The sequence below is a fragment of the Chenopodium quinoa genome, unplaced genomic scaffold (assembly GCF_001683475.1).
Source record: "Chenopodium quinoa cultivar QQ74 unplaced genomic scaffold, ASM168347v1, whole genome shotgun sequence".
NCBI classification, from domain to species: Eukaryota; Viridiplantae; Streptophyta; class Magnoliopsida; order Caryophyllales; family Amaranthaceae; genus Chenopodium; species Chenopodium quinoa.
In genome coordinates, this window is record NW_018742393.1 from 1,875,915 (window position 1) to 1,901,315 (window position 25,401).

The 25,401-nt window shown below is 33.6% G+C and overlaps 4 protein-coding genes across 7 annotated transcripts; 1 reads left to right on the forward strand and 3 right to left on the reverse strand.

Annotated features, from left to right (window-relative positions):
* Positions 1-1,041: 1,041 nt before the first annotated feature.
* Positions 1,042-2,938, reverse strand: LOC110703475 (uncharacterized protein YwbO-like). 2 transcript variants are annotated; one of them, XM_021881296.1, is made up of 8 exons: positions 2,724-2,938; positions 2,276-2,435; positions 2,040-2,159; positions 1,890-1,933; positions 1,659-1,784; positions 1,489-1,573; positions 1,351-1,407; positions 1,042-1,267 (listed from the first exon to the last, which is right to left on the reverse strand). In XM_021881296.1, exons 2-8 carry the CDS (start codon positions 2,414-2,416, stop codon positions 1,190-1,192), a joined length of 651 nt encoding a protein of 216 aa, XP_021736988.1. In that variant the 5' UTR covers positions 2,417-2,435; positions 2,724-2,938; the 3' UTR covers positions 1,042-1,189. The 2 variants fall into 2 exon arrangements, with proteins under 2 accessions (XP_021736988.1, XP_021736987.1); XM_021881295.1 differs by having other exon boundaries at positions 2,276-2,443; positions 2,724-2,937.
* A 462-nt stretch (positions 2,939-3,400) lies between these two features.
* On the reverse strand, positions 3,401-6,695 carry LOC110703493. The gene is made up of 8 exons (XM_021881300.1): positions 6,538-6,695; positions 5,945-6,106; positions 5,715-5,834; positions 5,576-5,619; positions 5,359-5,484; positions 4,633-4,717; positions 3,803-3,859; positions 3,401-3,716 (listed from the first exon to the last, which is right to left on the reverse strand). Exons 3-8 carry the CDS (start codon positions 5,721-5,723, stop codon positions 3,639-3,641), a joined length of 399 nt encoding a protein of 132 aa, XP_021736992.1. The 5' UTR covers positions 5,724-5,834; positions 5,945-6,106; positions 6,538-6,695; the 3' UTR covers positions 3,401-3,638.
* Positions 6,696-10,337: 3,642 nt separating this feature from the next.
* On the forward strand, positions 10,338-15,821 carry LOC110703501 (ultraviolet-B receptor UVR8-like). 2 transcript variants are annotated; one of them, XM_021881306.1, is made up of 9 exons: positions 10,338-10,480; positions 11,111-11,378; positions 12,173-12,366; positions 12,454-12,501; positions 13,254-13,326; positions 13,531-13,702; positions 14,316-14,747; positions 14,837-15,028; positions 15,461-15,821. In XM_021881306.1, the coding sequence occupies exons 2-9, from the start codon at positions 11,126-11,128 to the stop codon at positions 15,522-15,524; spliced, it is 1,428 nt and encodes a 475-aa protein (XP_021736998.1). In that variant the 5' UTR covers positions 10,338-10,480; positions 11,111-11,125; the 3' UTR covers positions 15,525-15,821. The 2 variants fall into 2 exon arrangements, with proteins under 2 accessions (XP_021736998.1, XP_021737003.1); XM_021881311.1 differs by lacking the exon at positions 10,338-10,480 and adding an exon at positions 10,487-10,654.
* A 1,948-nt stretch (positions 15,822-17,769) lies between these two features.
* Positions 17,770-24,979, reverse strand: LOC110703512 (truncated transcription factor CAULIFLOWER A-like). 2 transcript variants are annotated; one of them, XM_021881319.1, is made up of 8 exons: positions 24,273-24,979; positions 20,890-20,977; positions 20,180-20,244; positions 19,112-19,211; positions 18,877-18,918; positions 18,743-18,784; positions 18,537-18,649; positions 17,770-18,110 (listed from the first exon to the last, which is right to left on the reverse strand). In XM_021881319.1, the coding sequence occupies exons 1-8, from the start codon at positions 24,458-24,460 to the stop codon at positions 17,999-18,001; spliced, it is 750 nt and encodes a 249-aa protein (XP_021737011.1). In that variant the 5' UTR covers positions 24,461-24,979; the 3' UTR covers positions 17,770-17,998. The 2 variants fall into 2 exon arrangements, with proteins under 2 accessions (XP_021737011.1, XP_021737016.1); XM_021881324.1 differs by having other exon boundaries at positions 20,890-20,974; positions 24,273-24,976.
* Positions 24,980-25,401: the final 422 nt, after the last annotated feature.

Sequence of the window (25,401 nt, forward strand, 5' to 3'; positions counted from 1 at the left end):
TAGATCCAACCTTTGTCATTTGTGCCCTATCAAGGGATTCATGGAGTGAGCTTTGTGAAGGTATTGGGATTTGAATGTTTTATCTTTTATTCGTCATAAACTTTTGCGTGCACCCGATTTACAATCATATAAGTGTTCATCGAATTGTTTGAGGTATTTTTAAGCCAATTTGAAGTAATTTTTAACATAATTTAGCTAATATAATGTAAATATGCAATGAAATAAGTTTAATAAGAGAAAATCCAAGTTTATCACTGTGTAAACAAATTTGTTCATTACAAGGGCAAAAGTGCAAATTTTGCGGTAAAAATGGGTAAAGCCGCAATCCATAAAACGAACCGGTACTATACTTGAAGTAGCGGTTTTGCCATGTGATAAATGAAACTTATTTATCATGGAGATTAATCGGGGCAACCTTGTTTTATAAGTTTGATATATTTTATTCATTTTAAAGATAGCAACATTATCAATATAATATAATTGCAAGTCTTGTATGGACCCGGTCTACAATAAATTATTGTAGACCCAATATTTGACGCTCTCAAATAATATAGTCATATTCTAGATAGTATAATCACTTTTTTAGATGATGTAATTATCTTGTTGTGAGTCATATTTTGAATGATATAGTTGTATTTTAAACAATTTAGTTAGATGATATAATCATCTTTTGAATGATAAAATTATCTTTCGAATGATATAATTACTGTTTGATATTTTATTTTTTTTAATGATAAGTTGACTTTTTAAATGATACATTTACATAATCAGTTTCCGAATGATGTAATCACTTTTCAAATGATATAATAAATGGATAGGTGCACAATAAGTTATTGTGGACCCGGTTTATTCTAGACTTTGTAATATAATATAGGTAACTTAGATTTATAACAGGTAACTTTTATTTTTAGCGGGTAGCTTTTGATCATTTTATGACAACTTTACAATGGAGGAGGTACACCCGGTTATTTCAAATAGTCACTTCAGTTGATCATTTCATGTTGAGCAATTGCTCACCTTCAGGCTTCTGGGATATATCACTAGATCCAACCATGCTAAATGGCACCATTATTATATATCATAGTGATTACACAGTTTTTAGTTCATAATTTGCAAAAAGAAAATGTACAAATTCAAATACAGTGGATCAAATACTCGTACAAATGGTGTGTTTTAAGAATTCATGGCATTACTTAGTAGCAACTTGAAAGGCTCGAAGGAAGCCTTCCGGCGGCAGCCCACCACTGAACTTGTGCTTGCCATTGATCTGTTAGTTAAAAGGAAGAGAAAATGTTGAAAAAACCACATTGAAAAACTTGATCCTCCATCTCAAAGTTATGGAATACTCACCACATAGTAGGGAACACCACCAAGGTGTGCTGAATATTTTTCGAAATCTTCGTTCACCTTCAACATTTACAAAAAACAAGCTTAATTTTTCATCACATTTACGAATGCCATCCATTTTAGTAAAACTGAGAAAGATACCTCCTTCAGGCCATTGTTTGGATCCTCAAGAAACTCGGCTGCTCCTTCTACACCAACCTTCTTAGCACATTCCACTAGGAACACCCTGTATCATCAAACCTCACACAGTTAACAGTTTATCTAAAAAGTCATAATCAATCACTTAAGAATCGAAGGAATTGAATACGTACCAATCACCTATATATTTTCTCCGTGTCATGTATCCGAGAAAAAGCTCCTCAACAAGATCGTGTTGCTTATCGAGTCCTTGCTTTCCTGCAAAATATATGAGCCTGTGGCTATCCAGAGTATTTCCCCTGCATTCGTTTATTTATTTATGTCCAGATGAAATTTTTAGCCAACTTCTTGACAAGTACATAATCTCAAGTTACAAAAGACGAATGATGTTGCCATCAACTTACGTTAACCCGTCCATGTTATAGTTCAGGCCAAGGCTCTTATATGCCTGAAGTTTATACTCATACAAACAAGTTAGTACAGCAAAAATATTACTCCGTATTGACCGTATCATATAAGTGTGCTAAAATTGTGGGACGTAGATGAAGATATACCTGAACTGTGTGATCTATGATTTGCTCGTACTGAGAACCAAACTTCCTTTTATAGAAATTCCTCTTGTTCACACCTTCTTTCGGAGCAGAAGGCTCGAGGAAATACGGGTGCCAATGTATCTTAAGAGTACAGATAAATTCATAATAAATATATAGTGATCACAGACAAAAAATAAAAATGTGTTACATCAAGAAATAAACGATGAAATTGGGATTATTATGTATAGAGAAAAAACCTCAAAATCGAATTGATCTTTTGATGCAGCAATAGCTTTATCTAGATTAATTTTGCCCACATAGCACCACGGACATAGATTATCTGAACTGATATCGATTCGAACTAGCTTTTTTGTTGAATTGCTAGCAGACTGAGCCATGAATTTGAGGTTCACCTACCTGTAATACTATTACGTATATAGAGTTAATTTTGACCATAAACTTTATTGTCTTGGAACTACAAGAATTAAGCTTCTAATAGAATACTACCTTCGTTCCTATATAATTGTCACTACTTTTGACATGAATATTGATAGAATTAATTGAAAATATATAGTCAATTTTGCACACAAAATACTTATATTATATTATGTGATCGAGGATGACAATCAATAGTCAAAGTTTGATCACGAAAAGAAAAGGGACATTAAAATAATCTGATATTAAAGGTTAAAGAATTGAAATTACCAGTATTTTATCTGCAGAAGAAAGACGCAAAGTTTTGAGAATTGAAAAAATGGAATTTTGATCTCCAATGAATTTAGAGCGTTTGGTAAGGCGAGATTTGAGAGCATAAGAGAGAAAGACGTTATAGTTCTTCGGGAGGATCGTTGATCCCGCGGTCGTATTCTATCACCAACCACCAATCTACCATTATCTTTGGACTTTACCAACTTTGTCATCTATAGTTCTTCGCAATTCTTATATGTGGGTTGCCAGTCATTATGGATTTATGAGAATTACTTCGTTAGTGTTATAGGGGTTACTCGTCAGTGTTATAAGTGTTATTCGATCAATGTTATAGGGTTTTTTTTGTTCTTTTATAAGCAATCACATAATGTATTCAGCCGCACACAAATCGCAATGATATAAATGTTTTAGCACAACAAATTTAATTAGTTCTTCTTTGTCATTAATGCTAAAGAATGACTATTGTGATGTTTGCTTGAGTTTATAATCACCATAAAACAAGGTTAACATCTCTTGTGTGTGAACTTTTGAACAAGGGTTTGCATTTGATTTATACTTTTAAAGTTAGTTTAAAAAAATAATTTCTTTTGACACATTTCAGTTCCCTTTTGATTTTGGGAGCATTGGATGAATGGGAAACTCTCTCATCTGGAAGTTTAATGGATAAATTGCAATTGAACTCGTCACTGAATATATCATATATTACTGCATTCATATTTCATGTATACATCACGATTGGTCGATTGCTACTCAAAACACCAACAAAGAGACATTAAAATGAACTACTCCAAACAAATACTACCTTAATTACATAGAACACAATTCACACTCTTATTAAATATACCGTCTTTTTTGAGAAATCTATTTCCAAGCAAATAGTAGCAGCCTTAAACAGTACAGTACAAAGGGGAATTACTTTGCTGCGAGTTTGAACGCTCTTTGGAAAACCTCAGGTGGTTGTCCACCACTCAATTTTTGTTCGTTGTTGATCTGTCAAAGAGAAACCAAACCCTCGTCAATGATGCCAAGATAAGTACAAGACGCAGACTACAGTTTCTCAAGTACTCAATACTCACCACGAAGTACGGGACACCACTTATATCTGCAGAGTATTTCTCAAGCTCTTCCATCACCTTAAAAACAAGAAGTGAAGATAAAAAAAAAATATATATATATATATATATATATATATATATATATATATATATATATATATATATATATATATATATATATATATATATATATATATATATAAGATGATGAAACAAAAATGATTGTATTGTAGAACTCCAAAAGGTATGAGAGAGCTTGTCTTCAAGATATTACATTTTACGTAGGCTGCCTTATAGAATGAGATAAAGTAAAATTACATTTAACTCTGACTAAACAGCAGAGGTTAAATGAAGTGCAATTTTGGTGCCTTATATATATGTACCTTGAGTGTAGAAATGCAATTTATGACTGAAAACTATATAGTCTACTGATCACAAACTAATAAAAAGGAGGCTGTTCATCAGGATGCAACTAGTTTGTTGAGAAAAGGTGAGAAAGCAACAACAAACTAAGTCCTAACTCCTAACCCATTGAGGCAACACATATTTGATTTCCAAAATCCAAAGAAAGCTGTGATAGCTAGTCTAAAATTATGTCCCACGACAAAATGCTCAATCATGTACTTAGGGTACCTTACTAGCATGCTCAACAACATGAGACAAGTGGATACTATGAAAACTTTCTTAGGTGCATCCGGAGATTTGGAGTGATGAAACAGGATAATTCTGCTACGGAGTACTAATTGTTTCAATCAGCAATATAATTTGCAGAGCTATCAACCAGTGCTAACTGCTAAGAAATCTAAGGCAAGAGAAAAAGACATAAAAATAAGGGATGGAAGAGCGTATACCTCCTTGAGACCATTATTTGGGTCCTCTAGAAACTCAGCAGCACCTTCTACTTCAACCTTTTTACCAGACTCCACCAGGAATTCCCTGCAAGAGAACATCGAATAAAATGCAATAACTGAAAAGAAGAAAAAAGCCATAATGAATCCAACAAGACAGCCCTGCAATATTGAGTTTTAGCCACAGGTCAGTTATAAAGAGAACTCCCATTCTCTTGTGCTACATTAGTGTTTGATTTATAATGATTCTCGATATCTTAAATCTGTCAATCCTCCAGAAATATCACCCCCCATCCCTCCTTCCAAAAACAAAAAAAGACCCTTAGGGGAGGCTTCCTTAATTTTTTGAATATCCTTATCAGCTACGTACAAATCTCTAATAACTTACTTTGTATTTTCAAAGAGCCCAATCTTGCTTAGCTTCAGTCTTGTTAGGGCTTCTGCTTAAATTTGTTAAATCTCCAGATGGAGCAGTAAACCAACTTTTTTATACCAAAACCCTCTATCCAACCATCTATTTATGTAGCTACAGGACACATTGTTAGATATGTAACCAATTTTCTTGCAGAAGGATGGCAGTTAACAGTGAACATATTAGAGTCTCAAAACACGGTCAACACATGGAGATCAATACTTGATGACGGCAGTAAGGCACTCAATTTGTGCAATTTGGAAACATCACGCATGCATACAAAGTGAAGATAAAAAATGCTTCGAAAACAGACATACCGATCTCCTATGTACTTTGCCCTCGTGAAGTAGCCCAAGAATAGTTCCTCAACAAGATCATGTTGCTTGTCGAGCGCTTGCTGGCCAGCATAATATATAAGCCTGTGACTATCCAAAGTGTTTCCCCTACATATATAAATACCAAATGTTATGAACACCATGCTAAAATTATTTAGTAGAGTTGTAGATTATAAGCTTATATATGATAACTCCTTACGTAAGCCCATCAATGTTGTATTCCAAACCGAGCCCTCTGAATACCTGCAACACAAATCGGCATGTGAGTTAGTGCCAAATGCAACTATAAATTGTCTTAATGAAATAAAAAAAACAGCATAATAAAAATTCTGCCATACATCTGTCATTCGCGCTATTATCTGTTCAGATCGCGCACCAAACTTCTGTCTGTAAAAATCCCTCTTGTTCACACCCTCTTTTGGGGCAGAAGGATTGAGGAAGAAAGGGTGCCACCTGATCTGTAACACAAATTGATGACTTAAACAAGCACGAAATAGAAAACAAAATGCAGTATAAGCGATTTAAATAGAATTGGGGAAAGTCAGTAAAAGGGTTACAGGAAATGAACCTCAAAATCAAACTAATCTTTTGATGCAGAAATAGCTTTGTCTAAATTTCTTTTGCCTACAAAGCACCATGGGCAAACAGTGTCTGAACTGATATCAATTCTTATAAGCTTCTTCGCCGAAGCATTAGCAGCAGTCTCAGCAGCCATAAATCTACAGTTTATCTGCAGTTTTTTGAAACTTAATTCCAATATGAAATGCAACAGCTTCTTCCACAATTTCACGAAATATAATTCATTTTAACATTCCTATACACATAATCAATTTCAAAAGCAAGATAACATTAAGCAGAAATTAGGTAGCCAAAAGAATAAGCAATTTAACCATGTATTGCAAGTATAAGGTAAATTGATCAAGATAGCAGATCAAATTTATCCCAATTCGTAAGTTCATAAACCCAAACCCCCCCCAGGAAAAAAAAATCCATAATTCTTTCTAATTCATAATTATAAAAGGAAAAGATCAGAACTTTGATTGAATTAAAGCAAAAAATCATGAATATTTCAAAAGATAATAAAGCAAGCTCATTTTAGCTTAGAATTCACCGTAATTCCAGTCAATAAAGAGAAAGAGAGATAGAGAGAGAAAAAATTACCGGTATAATCTTTAGAAATGTTGTTTTTTTGTTCAGACAATGGTGAGGAAACTGGAAACGTTTGGAGTTGAAATTGGAGAAACTTCTCTGAAAATTGAGACCAATCATCGGGGTAAAGACATACTCCGTATTGTTTTTTCGCACGAAAGAAAGTCAATTATCACGAATTACTATATTAGTGTCCGTGCGAGGCACATATTAATAATCATTTTTTCATAATTAATTGTGATATAATATAAAAATGAGTAAGTCACGTGGAATAAAAAATGCAATGCATATTGAAAAGTAAAATAATAACGTAAAAATTATTAAAACTACAATTGAGAAAAAAATAATTTATTGTTGATTGATTGTGTTGAAAATATTTAAAAGTAATATACATTATATTTTAATAATGCATATTATTCCCAATAAAACTATAAAATCTAGAGACTATATGACTAAACACTTATTTATTAATGTCTTTTAATAAATCTACAGTAAAACTATTAGTACAACATACATGTAAATATATAAATTACAAATAATATATCACCTTTATATCCAATAAAATAATTTCAATGGAAATAAATAGTACTCGGATCATTAAAGGCAATTATAATCAACAATTAGGCAATACTTGTTTGACACCGAGAGTTGTCGCTATATTCGATGTGTCTTTTACTATGCATCTTATTTATAATGTCGAATATAATAAATCTATCATCTCAATCACATGTTTCAGCAAAAGACAATATTTTTTTTTTTTTGTATTTTCTAAGATATTAATTTATTTAATTAGGTAATAACAAAAAATTGATTCTTCTTCTGCTTGAACGCCTTAATCCCATAAGTGGGGTCGGCTACATGAACCAACATGAGGACATCCAGGAGGTCACCCATCCTAGTACTACTCTCAATCATTGTGGCTCATGTCAAGCGATGTGACAAAGTTTTACACTGGTTGTCACTGGTCTACCGTAACCCTCCTCCTTTATAACAAAAAATTGATTGATATTCACATTTTTCTAGAATTAGACATATGATATTGTCGAACACAACATTTATTATATAGTCATATGTAATACACTAATACTCCATTAGTCAAAGAAACAAAATATTAGAGGTATTTGAAAAAAAAAACATAAAAATTAAAGTGACGTTTTTAAGTAATTTGATATCAATTATATGAATCAATTTTATTATCACTTTTAGGGCAAAATTTCAATAGACGGTAATGATAGTATCTTTTACCTGAACTAGTGGCTCACTTATACTATAATTAAAAAAGAATTAGAATAATATGTTAGGTAAATGTGTATGGAAGAATTAAGAACACGAAATAAAAAGAAATACATTTTATGTAAAGATAATATATAAGATTTGGAATATTATTATAGTTGTATTATACAAATTTCTAAAAATAAAAGATTTTTGCTAAAAGGGGGGGGAGTTTTGGAGGGAAAAAACGGCACCAAGAACCAAGAAGTGACACGTGTCATTCCGGGTGTCTATTTTAGTATTATGTTATTGATTATCACAAAGTATTACTAGTTTACTGCTATCATTTTACGGAACGTTATACCGAGTGGTCCCATTTATATTTTTTTCTCTAACTCTTTCAAACTTTTTATTTCTAACTTTACCTATTTAGACCCGATTTTTTTTTAGCTTTTGGGCAGAGCAGAGCAGGGGTTAGCAGAATAGAGCAGATTTCAGCAGAGCTAAGCAGAGCTTCCAACACTACAGAGTAGATTTCAGCAGAACAGAACAGTACAGAGCAGAGTAGAACAACTCAAAAGAACAGAGCCTTACTATTTCCGATTCGTAATAATCGTAACGGTAGGGAGTGCACATAGTTTAAGAAAAATTTAGAGTAGGCTTGTAAACTTTAATAAAATAATAGGAGTATAGTTAGATAGAGAAATAATAAAATATTAAAAAAAAAAAAAAAAAAAAAAAAAGTAGTGTAAGTGGGGTTTGAAGGAGAGATAAATACTCCCTCTGTTTTTTTTTTTTAAAATGCAACACTTCTCTTTTATGGGGTTAGTTGGAGAGATAATAAAGTAAAATAATAGTGAGTTCTTACCAAATAAGGAAGTGTTGCAATTACATTATGAAACGAACATAAAAGGAAAGTATTGTGATTATTATGAACGGGAGAAGAATATATTATTTTACTCTTTTGCCTAAAAATCCGCACATATCCCCATGGGGAACTAAAAAAACGGAGGGAATACTTATTTTTCACAAAAAAAAAATTACCGTATTTCTTATAATTTGACTCTAAATCATTTTTTTAGATGAAATACAACAACTCAAGTTTGTATCGATAATACCGTTCAAAAAAAAATTGTATGGATAATAGAGTGCAGTTTTATTTAGTTATTATTATCATTCTCCTATTCAAACTTTCTTAAAGGTTTGTCCTCTTAATTTTAACAATCATAAACTATTGGGTGCGGCACTCCGTACTCAATGTTTTGTGCGGCGGAGGAGATGATGATGATGATAAAGACGACAATGACGACAGGTTGATGACGACGATGACGATCGATGATGACAATGACGATCGAAAAATGGATCTTGCGGCAACAATGGTGTATTATTAATAAATTTGATGAAGATCATTGAAATAATTAGGAATTAAAACCCTAATTTTTCTAGAAGAGGTGCAAATTCGACAACACCACCACCGATCCACCCTAACCACTAGTAACCATCCAGAACCCACCTAAAAGCCACCATAAACGACCTTAATCTTACCAGAGACCAACCCCAATTACGCTTCAAAAGAAGGAGGTAGCGCGACTCAATTGAAGGGTTAGAAAGAAAGGGCGCGACTCCAATTGCAAATTCAAATATGATTGGTAGAAATTAGTGAAAGGGGCGGTAGTTGTGAGGGAGGAGGGAGAAATGGGTGGTGGTAGTGTGAAGGGAAGTGGTTGTGAGGAGGAAACAGAAAACAAGTGATGGTGGTGTTGGTGGTTTGAGAGGTGACTGGTGAGGAACAATTTGGACTTTGGGTTAGGGAATATTAATCAAGTGTGGGATCAAGGCCCAAAATCATATCAGCCAATAAAAGGAATCTGTCAGCCAACAAAAGATACATATCAGGCAACAAGCCAACAAAAGATACTTATCAGCCAACAAAAGGAATATATCAGCCCCAACAAATGAAGTATATAAGTCAACAAAAGGATAAAATCAGCAAACAAAAGCAATAGGTAAGCCAACAAAATGAAACATATAAGCTAACAATTAAAATATACATATCAGCCAACAAAATAAAGATATCAGCCAACTAAAGAAACATATTAGTCAACTGATGTCTGATAGCAGCCAACAAAAGGAACATATCAAAAAAAAAATAAAATATCAGCTAACAAAAGGAATATATTAGCAAACACAAAAACCATATTAGCCAACAAATGAAATATATCAGCCAAGTCTGCCGCACGTAATTATGCGTACGGCAATTCGCATCCAATATCTTCTCTTTAACATTAAATCTGCCTAAAATATAAGATGTACTTTCTAATTAAACTCCATAGCAAATGAGTGCCCAATGAAGTACTCTTTAGTCTTTAGACATATATGAAGTACATGTTTTGAAAATACGAAATAATCCATTGAAATATTGAAAGAAATTAGAAAGAACGTCACAAAGAAAAATATTGTAAATGAGACTCGATCTCAAGTTAAGTCTTAGGTATTCGTTGTAAGAATTAAACCAAGACAATATTGTAAATGAGACTCGATCTCAGGTCTAAATCTTAGATACCCATTGCAAGAATTAAAGCAACTACAATACTTGCCATAGACTCGATCTCAGGTCTAAGTCTTAGGTATCCGCTACAAGAATTAAACCAACCACAAAAAACTCGCCATCCAGAAATTCAGAAAAAAGGGTGTTTGTTTCTTGCCATATTCACGATCACCGACCACTTGCTAGATTCCCCAGGTAATCGGAACGCTATCTTTCAAATTCCCAATTCTCTCTCTCCTCGGAATCTTGCAACTGTTAAAAGCCACCTTCTTTCTCTCTCTTTTATCTAAAAAAACCTCATCATTTTGTTCGTTTCTTCTACGATTTGCTCTTTTTGATCACCCAGAAAAAATCCCTAATCCAACTAAAGTAATTTTCTACCTTTTTTTTTTTTTTTTTTTTTTTATTTTTTATTGGAAGCATTGCATTTTATTTGTCCTGCATTTCGAACTTCTTGCAAACTTTCAATATTTTTTTTGGTTTAATGTTGCTGATTAGTCGTGCGATGACAATTACTTTTCTACTGTTTGTTGTATTTTGATTGATGTATGAAGCTATAAAGACTGTAACTTTCGCAATTTTAGAGGATATACACAAAAATCAATCTTGCTAACAGTCTAATTTTGTGATGATAATGATTTATTTCAATTTCATTTTTAATTAATTGTGAAATTTGTGGCAATTAATTGATGGTTTTGCATAGAAATTTTGAGGTGTAATTGGGTATATTGCGTTGCAATTGATTTAGGGTTTGATTTGTCATTTGATTCAGAATAAGTATTGCAAAATTTCAACTTTAATCGAACTTTTAATATCGATTTGCAGTTTAATTTATAAAAGATGGAAATTGGTGAAATCCTTGGGGAGTCAAAACCTGTGTCTGTGCCAACAAAGAGTGCCATCTATGTTTGGGGTTACAACCAACGAGGGCAGACTGGGAGGAAGGAGAAGGACCAAAAGTTAAGGATTCCGAGGCAGCTGCCACCGGAGCTTTTCGGTTGTCCAGCTGGGATCAGTACTAGGTGGCTGGATGTTGCTTGTGGCCGGGAGCATACCGCCGCTGTGGCCTCTGATGGGTCGCTTTTTACTTGGGGTTCACATCTCTTACCTCAAATCCATCCTCCTGCAGTTTTGAACCTCTGTGTAACCTCATTATTCTTCCTATAAATTTCTATGCTGGGAATAGGATAACTATTAGCTTCATGTTAATTCTCTTTTCGATTGCACCTTCGTAGTTGATACTAAATAGAGGATAGTTGATTGGGATTTTACATTATGCCTGAGTGTTTGTGGTGAAATGGTGGGTAGTTTGATTTTGCCGCCGTGAAGAAGAAAGTAATATGATTACATTTTGTGGAAATGAAGTTTCATTGATTTGTTTATAAGTGAATGTGTTATGGCCTTATGGACATATTGACTGGGGAAATACCACCTCCTTTCCTTCTTTGCGGATTTTGCGTTCAGATTTCTGTAGTTTGTGCTATTTGGACTGTATTACTGCAGGGGCTGTGGTTTATGTACAGTGAGTCAGTGATATTCACTTGTAGTTTAATATTAAGAAAACTAAAAATGAAAAACTGACTAGTCCTTGAAAACTTGATTATGATTGAAGTTTGATATTCTTGAGTGCTTCTTCACTTTAATTATCTATTTGGTGACATTATTCTAAGCCATGCATTCAGTTGTTTCGTTTGGTCTGATTACTATGCACATCCGTTTCCATATTTTATCACTTCTCAATTGACTGGTGGTTGAGAGCTTATGAAAAATTATTTTGACTTTTTGTTGTCCGCTCTTCATGTAGTAGTATTAGACATTGTTGCTTCTGATGTCTATTGCCCATGCTATAATTGGTCTTTGATTATTATGTTTTACTATCTTTGGCAGGAGCAAATGACTTTGGGCAGTTGGGAGATGGAACTGAAGAAAGTAGGAAATACCCGAAGAAAGTAGACCTATTAGATACTGAATATGTGAAATCTGTTTCTTGTGGAGCGAACTGTACAGCTGCTATAGCAGAGCCTCGTAAAAATGATGGGACTATATCAACTGGGAGACTATGGGTGTGGGGCCAAAATCAGGTGACGCAATTCCCTTCTTTTCTTGCAGTTAATCACTTCATTTTTTTGCTCCAATATTTTAAAGCTCTTTTTCTTTCATTACTTCAGGGCTCAAATTATCCTCGTCTATTTTGGGGATCCTTTGCACCAAACACTGTAAGTCTTGTATACTGCCATGTCAGCATTCTGATTGCTTGAGTGACTAGAGATATGAAAATTATGTGACTTGTATAAATAATTGCTAAAGTGGCTCGAGTGCAACTTTCATTATGATGTTTATATGTCCAATTCTCAAGATTAATGGACAATTCACTGTATGCATCACCTTCATGGGGAAGGGCTCTATGGATAATGCAATAAGACTAGTATCTGCCTATCTGGAGGAAGAAGATAAATTAGTTCGTTAGAAGAGGAATGTTATATATAGAGCTCATTAGGGATTAGGACGTACGATGAATATTTATGAGAAGTTTAGGGAGACAGGATGTACGATGAATATTGATGAGAAGGTTTATCTTAAAACTGAAAATGTCCATCCACTTAATCTGGGATCGTATGCTCTATCTGGTAATTTATCGCATCGAATTCTATCTACTATCAATCCTTCCCTAAAAATTTTCTTCCTAATTTATATTTTTTTCTGTTTATTCATTTCATAACAAATTGGTACCAGACCAAACTGTTCTGGTAGATTTGTTTGCTCTATAGATTTTGTGTTGATCCATATTTGAGCAGCTGTGTGTATGTGTATGTGTTTGTGCGTGTGTCGCATAGCCTATGCTGTAGCTATTGTTATCCTGCTGTTATTAGCGCAGCTTGCAAGTAATTGGTACGCAGTTGTTTCCTTGTGCTTGTTAGTCTGTGCAATTTGCTTACTATTCCACATGCCAATGTGTGATTGTGTACAGGTTATCCGTCAAGTTTCCTGTGGATCTGTTCATGTAGTGGCCTTGTCGGAGGATGGTCTTCTCCAATCTTGGGGTAATGTTGTGTCTTACTTGTGACATCACTTTTCTCTTAAACTTGCTCTTGTCTCTTCCATTCAGATTGTTTTTTTTTATTAAGGTGGTGGGGCCATGGGAGGGAGGAGGGGGTGGGGGCGGGGGCTTACCGTAATGGGGTTTTCATAATATACTTCGTATAATGTGGGCTGTACTAACTAGGATGTAATTGATCTTCTGCTAGGATACAATGAATACAGTCAACTTGGCAGAGGATTTACCTGTGAAGGATTGCAAGGGCCAGGTATTGTGAAAGCATATGCAAAACACCTAGATGAAGCCCCTGAGCGAGTGAAAATAATTCAAGTGTCATGCGGGGAGTACCATACTGCTGCTGTATCTGAGACTGGTGACGTGTAAGTGATCTAAAAGTACCTTCTTGTCCTTCAATGACAGTTGTATTTTTAGCTCTCCCCTTGCCAAGCTCAAGGTTGATATTTACCGAAAAAGGATTTCCAAGACTCCCACTTAAAGTTTATTACTTAAACCCACATTTCCTTTTTGCATTATTTTCTGAAATTTGGACTCACATTAACGTACCTACTTCCCCTCCCTCCTAAATCCTTGCGTTTCAACTCAATGTCAGCATTGAGCTGGGATGAAATATGTGCTAGTGATGTTATTGCTCGCGTGGCACAAGTAAACAACATTGACTCTTGTAAAAATATTATTTAGGGTCTATTATTCTATCCATGGTTAAACCCACATTTCCTTTTTGCATTATTTTCTGAAATTTGGACTCACATTAACGTACCTACTTCCCCTCCCTCCTAAATCCTTGCGTTTCAACTCAATGTCAGCATTGAGCTGGGATGAAATATGTGCTAGTGATGTTATTGCTCACGTGGCACAAGTAAACAACATTGACTCTTGTAAAAATATTATTTAGGGTCTATTATTCTATCCATGGTTAAATAGGCATGGCTGTATGGATATAATCCTGATATGAGTCTATCTCTGCTCTGGCAGGTATACTTGGGGTCTTGGCAACATGGGTCAACTAGGGCATTGCTCCCTGCAATCCGAAGATAAGGAATTAATACCCAGAAGAGTGGTTGCTCTTGATGGGATTTACATTACAAGTGTTGCATGTGGAGGTGTCCATACATGTGCAGTGACTGCAAAAGGAGCTCTCTATGCGTGGGGCGGTGGGCAAGTTGGTCAGCTTGGCCTTGGTCCACAAACTAGTTCAGCATCTTTTGTTTTCAAGGATTCTCTATTGATGCTTCGGAATATCCCGGCTTTGGTTATCCCAAGTGGGGTGCAGCTTGTTGCCTGTGGCCACTCTCACACACTTATCTCTACCTCAGATGGGAGAATTCATGGATGGGGATATAATAGCTATGGTCAGGCATCAAATGAGAAGTCTACGTATGCCTGGTACCCATCACCAGTTGATTGGTAAGAACCGACATTGATGCAATCTGGTGTGCGGAAAGTTTGTTATTTGACTGTATATGACTACAACTATAAACAACCACCATTTGTAGGTGTGTGGGAGAAGTTAAAAAGCTTGCCGCTGGTGGTGGTCACTCAGCTGTGTTGACTGATGCTTGTTCGTTGAAAGATTTATGTGAATTCAGGCTTGCTGAAAGTGTTACTCTGGCAAATGCTGCTCACATTGAGGATGTTGCATTCAGAACCAGCTCTGATGCTTTAGTACGCCTTTGTGGAAGATTGAGGTAATTTTCCTGCTCAGAATTTCTTAGGCTACTATTTTGAAGCTTGTATTTTATCTGAGACAATTTTTGTTTCATAGTCCTCTGCTTTTACAAAAATCTCCATTAGAGGCCACCATCATTTTTCATACTTCGTGGCCTTACTTTTGCCTTGTTCACCAACATAGGAGTATGAAATATGTTTTCAGTGTTAAAGTTCTTGGTTTGAGTTAAATTCCCTCCTAGATAATCAATATTCATATATGCGGAGTACATTTTTAGGATGTTCGGAAAAAGGGTGTTACTTTTTCTTTGAAAGTTTGGGTTTATGATTGAATTTTCTTACGCCACTGCCTAATTAAGTGACGAGGAGAGGATAGGCAACTGATTTCAAAAGAGTGGGGTGTGAATTATCGTCTGAGAAGCATAATGTTGACATCATTTCTGTGTGACCAGGGAGCTGCAATGTGCTGGTGGATGGGAATCGGAAGATGATGGGTCTGGTCTGATTAGACCTTGACGAAGAATTTGCTGCAAGAACCTGGCTTCCTTAGCATTTTAATATTTCATTGACTTGGGGAGATCGCTATTGGCTGACAGCTGCTGTCGCTATTAGGAAGGTTTCAGCTGTTCGATCTCTATTCCCCTGTAGGTTGTTTTATCTGTAAACCTGAAATAATGAACTGTTGTATTCATCAGCATTCAACAATTGTAATATCCTTACCCTGGTACTTATTGATACTGAACATTAATGTAATATGCTCCAAGTGCTCAGTATATGAATTGAATAATCTGGTCGATAAAATTATCTTTTCTAGTAACAAGAGCAGATTTAACGGAAAACCTGACAATTTACCTTTGTACCATAATTTGAAGGGAATTTATTTTGATAACAATCTTGTAATTCAATCATATTTTTTCCTCTAACCAAGTATGTGTCGATTTGCAAGAACATTGAAAAGTTAAGCTAGTTCAGAAACTATTTTTTTTCTAGAAACATAGTTCAGAAACTTTTTACTTCGTAATTTTTTATTTACTTATTATTTTTTATATGAAAAGGTAGATTGTAAAATGCAGGTGATTTAAATTGTTTACAGATACTGGCAAAGTGGCAAAAGTAGGAATGTAATTTGTGTTAACAGGCTAATAGCACAAAGGCTGCTAAATGTTTCAAGCAAATAATGTTGAGACTTTAACATGCTGCTCGTTAACCCTAAACCATATCAAGGTTGCAACTGAATTAAAAAGTATCGATGAAATACGAAAGCACTCCGTAGTACAGTTATTCAAGGTAAATCTTATATATCAGCTCATTGCCTATGCATTCAAACCTAAGTTTTAGTTGAGCACTGTCTATTTAGCTCATCATACTTCAGTCAAGGTTTATTTGATTCTATGTGGAATAATATTAGTTGTCGGAAAAAAAAAAAAAAAAAGAAGTGATTTACTACAATTTGTGCTTTAGAATCATGAAGATAGATTATTCTCCTGCAATGCGAGGTGGAACCTTTGTACACCAGAGATACATACATTCGAATAAACCAGATTACTATTTTACTAAAATACTCGTAATTTACTAGCTAAGCCGTGAATTTATAATAGGAAAATTTAACATAAACAGACAAACTTTTGGGCGGTTTTCCATATTGGACTAGCTTTTAAACCTGCCCATATTAGACACAAGTTTAACATTTTTCTCTCAAAATGAACCCAAATGATCAATGACCTATACAATTGGTCATTTTTTTAATTTTCTTTGAATTATTTTTCATTAATTAAAAACCTCTAATTATTTTTTCAAATTAAAAAAAAAATACAATTTAAGAAAACAAAAAAAAAACACTTTCCCCTGACCCCACTGCCAACCACCACTCCCCCTCCCCCTTCACCTCCCGTTTTTGACCATCTCCTCCCACTGCATTTTCCAACCACACTCCGCTCCCCATGAAACCCCTATACCGAAAAAAAAAAGTGAGAAATTGATGTAGAAAGAAAGAAGAATTGGAAGATTGAGAAATTAAGGGAAGATGGGATGATTTCGGAGGAAAGGTACGGTGGTGTTTATGGGGTGGTGTGGGGTAGCTTCGCGGTGTGGACGCGAGCTGGGTGGGGTGGAATTCGGATCTTGGTGGCGGTGGTGAGAGGATGGTTATGGCAGGTTTCGAGTATGGGTGTTTGGATGGTTTTGGTGGGTTGGTTGGTGGTTGGTATGGTGTTTTTCTGTGTTCGGTGGGTTGGAATGGTGGTTTCGATGTTTTTGGTGGGTTGGTATATGGTGGTTTGGTTGGTAGGTATGGTGATTTCGGTGGTTTTGGTTGTTGGTATGGTGGTTTCTGTGGTGGCTGCTACTGGTGGTGTACATAGGTGGTGTTGCAGTGGGTGGAAGTGGTGGTGGTGAAGGTTAAGGTGTAGGTGGCGATAATTCCGGCGACGTTGAAGGTCGCCAACGCCGAGGGAATTGGTTGGCTGCTGGTAGGGGAGGGGGCTGGCTGTGGTGGTAAGGGTGGTTTTGGTTGTTTTATTTATTTATTTATTTTTTTATTTTTGTAAAATTTATCAAAATTTAAAAATTAAAAAAAAAAAAAAAATTCACCAACGATTTAATGACAAGTGGAATTTTACTTGATATAATAGCAAAGGTAACCTGTTTGGGAGAAAAATGTTAAACTTGTGTCTAATATGGACAGGTTTAAAAGTTAGTCCAATATGGAGAACCACAAAAGTTTGTCTGTTTATGTTAAATTTTCCTATTATAAATTCACGGCTTAGCTAGTAAATTACGAGTATTTTAGTAAAATAGTAATCTGGTTTATTCGAATGTATGTATCTCTGGTGTACAAAGGTTCCACCTCGCATTGCAGGAGAATAATCTATCTTCATGATTCTAAAGCACAAATTGTAGTAAAACACTTCTTTTTCAGCATTTTTATCGGAGAACTGAAATCATAGAGCATTGAAGGATCGAAGGGATCAACGAACGAATAAAACATGTTATTAACCAACATGACTAAACATCCATGCCGGAATATTAGTGTTTGTTCTGGCTGGAACTTCAGCTTCCGGGTCCGCTTGCTCCTCTAATTCTCTCATCTCCTGATAAGCACCTCTGCATGATACATGGGGAAAAAAAAAATTTATTTGAAACCACCCAATTCAATGCATAAAAAAATTACTAAATAATGGACATAATCATATGACCTAATAAAATGCCCTTTTCAAGTACCTAATGAAGTAGGAAGTGAATTGCTACCAAAGAAACCCCTTATTTTTATTCATAGACAAGTATTTAGGTTGGTTGCGAAATGGTAAATTACATACAAGGCTAGAATACTCTCAAATAATGCTATAACTTTCCAAGCTAGCGAGCTTAAGTCCAAACATTTTGATCGATCTAAAATGGTTTTAACATCATTTGAGTGTTAAAATTAGGTGAGAATGCATAACCTAAACTCCGTATAAGTAACTCTATGATATGGTTGTTATCATTGGAAAGTTAAGATCTTTCGCGTGTACTAAGAGAAGAGTTGCTTACCCAATGGTGAGAGCAGGAAAGGGAAATGGTTTTGATGTTGGTAACAGGAAGAGTTGGCTAGGGTTTTGATCGTCTTTTTGTGGTTCCTCGACCCTCTTGTCATTCTCCTTCATCTATTTCATATTCAGATAAATACTAGTACAATATAAATGATCACGTACTACAAGAAAATCAAAGAAGAAAGTTTGTGTAATAAACAAAAATACCAGTTTGGATAATTGGTTATTTTGCTCCTGCATGGCTTTTTCCTGCCAAAAGTTTAAGCTAAGCTAGTTACTGAATGATAGAATTTGATACTGTCAATCAAAGAAAAAGGCATAAATTGGAAGATGTCGCGTACTTTTTTGTGGAGCTGAGAAATGGATTCATGCATCAGTTGATTCTGCAATTGAAGACAGTAGAGATATAAGACATAAAGAAGCAAGTTACATAGGATTTCCAAGATGAAAGGCATAAAGTTGATGAGTTGACAAAATTGTTAATGATATGTTCGGATTTAGTTGTCATAATACTAGTTTGATTAAACTTCAATATTGGTGTAACTTCTAAGGCAATATGTGTAAATGTAACTATACCTTCTTGCTTCTGATTCGCTTAAGAGCAATGTCGAGCTGTTGCTCCAGATGTTGGAGCTCCCTCAAGCTCAATGCATCAGTATCTTCTCCTACATAATGCCTGAAATACGCTCCAATAATAAATATTGTACATAAAAAAAAAAAAAAAAAAAAAAGAAGCACTGAGAGTAGATATATAATACAATTTCTGATAAGAATTCTGGTGCCATGAAGATAAAATTTGAAGTCATATGGAGTAATATCTCATTTATTATAGTCCTTAATGTAGATAAAATGCTAACAAAGACAAATTCTTTGGAAATGAGGGAGTAATAATGAATCATAGTAAATAAGCTAAATACTCTCTCTTCTTTTCTCAATGCGGGACACTTACATGTGTTGTTTGGGAAGTTTATACTTCAACAGTAATATTTCTATTAGCATACATATCTGAATTCTAATCAACCTCCCTCTATAAACACTTCAACAGCCATGATGGAAGGTTTTTGTGTACATAATACATATACATATATAATTCATGTCGGGAAGAGTCAATTCGAGTTCTTGTTCACCAAATAATACAACATATTCTACTCTACTGTCTACATACAATTAGGGTTCTTCTTTCTAGCTAGACCTTTGTAATTTATAGAGAGAATTAAACAATGTATAACAGTTTTATAAGATGAAAAAAGTATAATGCTCTAATATTTTGCCTAATACATAAAGGTGTTAGCTGTCTGAAGAACAGGAAGACACTTAATGTAGCTTATTACATATGAATAAACAAGTTCCTCAGTAAATAAGGAGAAGATAGATATGTAACAGTTTATACAATAACTAATACTTTGAAGTACTGAAGTAGTTATGTAACTTGTATAAAGCGAGGAAGAGATGTCAGGATGTATGCCAAATGATGCAGGTTCCAGATTATATTTATAACACAAAGAAACAATTATATGATAGCAACTCGTTTAATTAATCAACAAATTTTATGTGTGATAATGAAAGCGAAGTCATCATTTCTAGCTACTCACATAAAATTGCTAATAATGCAGGATAATAAAGGAAGATATTTGTATTCATTACCTCATGTTCCTTTGTAAGACTTCGAGTCTAGCAACGAGCTTTGGGTATTCCATAGCCCAGGTTCCCTAATTAGAAGTAGAACATCCAAAGGTATTAAATAAAAAGAGGTCAGAAATTTCATTCAGCTATGTAGGGGAGGATGCTTAACACCTTTACTTACACTAACAACATAGTGTATGTAGTAGCTTTGTTTAACGATGACCTAAAAATGACATCATCTATGCAATTATATAAAATTCTGATACATAAACATGAATTATATATTCATTTCAGCTTGATTACGCGTGGTGAGAATTATGAGAATCGATTCCAGGACAAAGATCCCAGTGCTGACCTAACACTTACCTCTAGATCAATTCACTCAAAGTTCATGTGTGCTGCCATTTCTTAAAAAATTTATAATTTTTGTAGAAAGAAGCTACTGTATGTTTTACACTTTTACATGTACACTTTGAATACATATATTACCTACACATAATGAATTAATAATCGATTAATCGAAATAATTCAGTAATATTATAGTACAAAGGCTATATATATTCAACTAATTGTATGAATAATGTAAATCAAATGTTGAAAGGTCATGTCATAGAAGGTAAATGTAACCCTTCAGTGTAGTGTAAAGTCACATAATTAGGAAAGATTATGGTATAAAACATGTAATTAAGGATTAACAAGAACATTCGTCGTACTAATCCAGTATAATATACCTCTTGTTGGGACTCTGAATCAGTAGCAAGAAGCTGTCTCTCTGCATAACAGTACCTCTCATACCTTTCCAGGATTCTTTCCATGCTGCTGCCAAAAACAATAAGATGTTTGTTTAATTTTATTAATTAAACTACATTTACAATCAAGGAATTAATCAGAAATGCTTAATATAACATGAAATATATGTGTTACTATATATTATAAAGAGACATATCATTTTCTATTGTTAGATTATGCTATAGTTTCATGATTAAAAAGGTTTTATAATCATTAGTGAATGTAACACTAACTAAACTCCGGATATATGTCTAATTATAGTACATAGTGGCCCCTTAATGCTAGTATTATTTCTTTTTTGCACTGATTAGTGATTACTTAAGCACACTTATCATAAAGGTCATCATCAATGGGACCCAAAGAAACCCTATAATTAGAAAATTGATCAATCAAAACTACTTCCGCTTTTTTGAATGATCTTTAATTTCATGCGTGTAACTTTGTAAGGATAAAAAGACCATAAAAAAAACTTCATTATAGTTGCAATAAGCCAATAACGTACTAGACATAGAAGGTCTACAGCCAAGACTTTGACCGATGAAGCTAGTTGACATTCATAGAGATACATAACTTATTGTATATAATTGATATGCGGTGAGCCCTTCGGAGTTGTGAAACGATAAGTTTGCGTCTAATTTTACAAGAAATAATAATATAGGTGTTCCTCGATGTATTTTGTCATTTCCAAGTGTGATAATTTATGAAGAAAAACAATTTGTACGAATATAGTTGCATAAAAAACACTAACTGAAATAAAGTGGAGTGTGGACGTTTAATGGTTGTATGCAGTAACGTACTAACGTAGTCTTAATTATTCATACAATTGCATATATAGAGAAGGCTAGAGTTTGATTATACGGTGTATAAGAAGTTAGCGAAAGATAGTATACTAAACTTGTTATGAAATACTTGATCTTGGACAAAATGGAAGTGGTATGTACTAATTGCAAAAGAGCAATTCAGTATGGAGAGATAATTTAGACTCTAAAGTCGGTCTTATTTCAATTGTTTCATACTAAAAAAAAAGGATCAAATTCAATCTAAACGTAGTTCAATAAAAAAAAAATATAGTATAATTAGATTTTAGAAAATTTAGTTCAGGTGAGTAGCAATTAAGTTAGAATTACAGTGCAGGACTTGTCAATTTGAATTAGAGAGACCGAAAACAGCGTACGGGTGTGCAAACCAGGGTTTGGATATCCATTTGTATTACGGAGTACTTATTTATGTTGATCGACATATTTGGGCAACGATTTTTTTGCTATGTATCTGAAAATTTGATTAACTAAGTTGCCGGTATCTTTGATTCAGTCTAATTTAGGAAATTGTTTGTTTTAAATTTTCAACCAGCAATGCTTTGAATCCCTCGCTTTATTTTCACTTCATGTTTAATACGGTGTAAGTCAAGTTCCAACATACATATAAGATAAGGGAAAATAAGTCAGATAAAATAGGACAAGAATTAAGATGTTAAAATAGATGAAAAAATATTACCCAAGTTACCAAGTAGACCACGAGTAGAGAGTTCAGTTTTTGTTTTCTATTCATTTTTAAAATAAAAAAAAAATTAAAAAAGAAAGAAAAAAAAGTACGGATTTAATTCCAACAGACCAAAACAATTAAGTCTCCGCTAATTCAATCGATGATTGGAGCTTGTCACTATCCAAGTAAATAAGCTAAAGAAAAGGACTAAACAAAACTCAAAATTTTGTTTAAATTAAGAACCACACAAAATATAAAGGGCTAAAAATTAAGATTAAGCAACAAAATTTTAACCTAGTTCTACAAGTTATGTACATGAATATAAAAGCCATATTTCATAACTAATAATATTAAACAATTAATTTGACCGGCTCTTCGATCAAAATATTTGATTAATGTAAAAAATTCATTCCCCAAGGTAAAATTACTCCTAGCTTTATTATCTCACTTATAACAATGCCGATCAGCAGCCCTTTTCATATAACACATGATGATATATAGAGTGACCCTAACCCTAAGTTTCATCAAAATATAACTTCAATTATATGATAAAATAAAATTATTAAAATAAATAAAAAGTACTAGGTTTTAAAGGAGTGGCAAAGTTGGGAAGAGCCCCATAAAAACCCACACAAAGCTCAAGATCACAAGGCTTAGCCAAAGTTTTGGACACTAATTAGATTAAGTTTGGTCCGTTAGCCAAGATTAAACTTAAGAAGCACTACACAATATACTTTGATCCATAATATCTGACCACTTAACTAAACTTATTGTACTGTACTATATAATATAGCTCGTTACATTATTACTAGTAAAAAGTAATGGTGCACTAATACTTGTCGGTTTTAAATACCAATACTGAGATTTTTTTTTTTATTTTTTTAATTCTGATAAGTTAAAATTTTACAATCCCTACTTGACTAGCTTAAAACATTGAAGAGTTATTTTAAAGTCAATAGCTTTTGCTTAACCAATCAGAGATTTGTTATGTCCGTAAAATCTAGACAACTGGATAAAACCGATAGATAATGATCATGTCCACTGGATCAAGTAGTACTAGTATTGGTAATTTTATAATTATTTTATTGCACCCAAAAAATAACAATTATAGTAAAGATATCAATATTATTAATGTTGTTATTTTTACAGTACTTTAGTACCCAAAAAAAGAAGTAAAAATTAATAAAATTTCAAAATAATTAGGAATAAAGAGTAGTCAAATCCAATGCATAGCTCCAGCTTAAAATATAAGCTAAGATACATTTGATAGTTTGTTGTTAACATCAGATAACCAAACATCATTAGAACTTGACTGTAAATCACTTTTAATAAAAAAAAAAAAAAAAAAAAAAAAAAAAAAAAAAAAAAAACCAATCGTAACATAAGAATAGAAATTTAAATGAAAACAAGATTTTGAAAATGTTGTTCTTGACCAAAATGAGGGGAGAAAAAAAAGGAGAATGTTAACTTGTTAAGGTTCATGTACACAAAAGAGGAGGGAAGAAAAGAGACACAACGAACTTGAAATTGTACATAAAATTGACATCATTCGTGTCATATAGAGTTTGTTGATGATATTATATACGGAGCAAACTTCATCACTATTTGGGTCCCCGCCTAACTTGACTAAAGAGAGTAAAGTTATGTACATCTTGACATCTTTAATCTGTTACTAATCGATAAACAGAATTCATACTGGGTACCATATCGAAAATCTTATATTTACCACGCTGTATTCACACCACATTGATTCTCAAATCAAACATCATATCATTCATTTTTAAATTCATAAATAAATAAATAAAATTGATGCATGAAATTATAAGAAAATGAAGAAACAAACCTGGAGTCAGTACTAGCATACTCAAAGAGTTTGCCTTTAGTTGAAAATACAATCAAAGCAACTTCAGCATCACAAAGTACAGAGATCTCATGAGCTTTCTTCAACAACCCAGATCGCCTCTTTGAGAATGTCACTTGTCTACTAATCTTGTTTTCGATCCGCTTTAACTCTACTTTACCCCTTCCCATTTTCCCTTATTCGAGATTAATTTCTCCGACTTAATTAATTATATGTAACGACGACCACAAATTAAACTTGGTTGTACATTTTTTGATGTACAAATATTTATGTTGAAGACTAGTAAAACCCTTGTTTTTTTTGAAAAATAAAATAGAAGTAAGAAATTTAATTTTCAGTATAGGAGAGAGAAAATGAAGAAAAAGATAAGCCAATGAGAGAACATGGTTGGTTTCTATTTAAGAATGGAGGGAATGAAGTGGAAGTGAGTTTTTATTTGTAGGGAAGAATGAAAATGAAGGGAAGTGATAGAAAAACTTACCAAGGAAGGGTATGTTTGTTAAAGATAGTTTCTCAAGGAGAGGGAATTTATGGTAAAAGGGTAGTTTTGGGAAAACTAGGTTGTTTATGTTGTCGCTTTGGTATTGGTTGTTAACAAAATTATGGAGCATATATACAAGATTTACAAGGTACTAGTACTACTCTCTTTAGTTTTTTTAGATTTTATTTTGCCAAAATTGTCTATGCTATATTTACTTTTATGATTGTCTTCTACTCGTACTCACTGTCTTTGTTTTGTTCAATCTGTTGTGAATTTATATGAACTTATGTGGAATGCTATATGAATCGTCATTTTGAATATAGACTTTTTAAATGTATTTGAGATACTTATATTGATCGGAATAAACTTGTGTAGCTCGTATTTAATATTGTTAACTCTAATCTTAAAACAGGGTAGATTTTTTTGATAGCTTGTGGTTTTAAGATGAAAAGACCATAGTCAATTATTTGGTGCTTAAGGTCAAAATGATAATCAAAAGTCAAACTATTTACTCATTTTTTATGTATAAACTTTTTATCTAAGAAGATAAGAGTGGTTCATTACATAAGTTTTTATGATGTTTTGTCCGTTTATAACTATAAGTGATTAATGTCAAGGCAGTTATCACAT

What these genes read in the sequence shown, in the direction of transcription:
- LOC110703475 (XM_021881296.1), bottom strand. Translation starts at nt 2,416, where the DNA reads ATGGCTCAGTCTGCTAGCAATTCAACAAAAAAGCTAGTTCGAATCGAT. An exon ending in AGAAAATATATAGGTGATTG is followed by an intron (nt 1,574 to 1,658) that starts GTACGTATTCAA and finishes TTGATGATACAG; the next exon opens with GGTGTTCCTAGTGGAATGTG. An exon ending in GTGGTGTTCCCTACTATGTG is followed by an intron (nt 1,268 to 1,350) that starts GTGAGTATTCCA and finishes TTTAACTAACAG; the next exon opens with ATCAATGGCAAGCACAAGTT.
- LOC110703493 (XM_021881300.1), bottom strand. An exon ending in TACAACATTGATGGGCTTAC is followed by an intron (nt 5,485 to 5,575) that starts GTAAGGAGTTAT and finishes TTATATATGTAG; the next exon opens with GGGAAACACTTTGGATAGTC. An exon ending in GTGGTGTCCCGTACTTCGTG is followed by an intron (nt 3,717 to 3,802) that starts GTGAGTATTGAG and finishes TCTCTTTGACAG; the next exon opens with ATCAACAACGAACAAAAATT.
- LOC110703501 (XM_021881306.1), top strand. Translation starts at nt 11,126, where the DNA reads ATGGAAATTGGTGAAATCCTTGGGGAGTCAAAACCTGTGTCTGTGCCA. An exon ending in TGGTCTTCTCCAATCTTGGG is followed by an intron (nt 13,327 to 13,530) that starts GTAATGTTGTGT and finishes ATCTTCTGCTAG; the next exon opens with GATACAATGAATACAGTCAA. An exon ending in GTATCTGAGACTGGTGACGT is followed by an intron (nt 13,703 to 14,315) that starts GTAAGTGATCTA and finishes CTGCTCTGGCAG; the next exon opens with GTATACTTGGGGTCTTGGCA.
- LOC110703512 (XM_021881319.1), bottom strand. Translation starts at nt 24,460, where the DNA reads ATGGGAAGGGGTAAAGTAGAGTTAAAGCGGATCGAAAACAAGATTAGT. An exon ending in GTCTTACAAAGGAACATGAG is followed by an intron (nt 19,212 to 20,179) that starts GTAATGAATACA and finishes AGCGTATTTCAG; the next exon opens with GCATTATGTAGGAGAAGATA. An exon ending in TTTCCTGCTCTCACCATTGG is followed by an intron (nt 18,111 to 18,536) that starts GTAAGCAACTCT and finishes TGTATCATGCAG; the next exon opens with AGGTGCTTATCAGGAGATGA.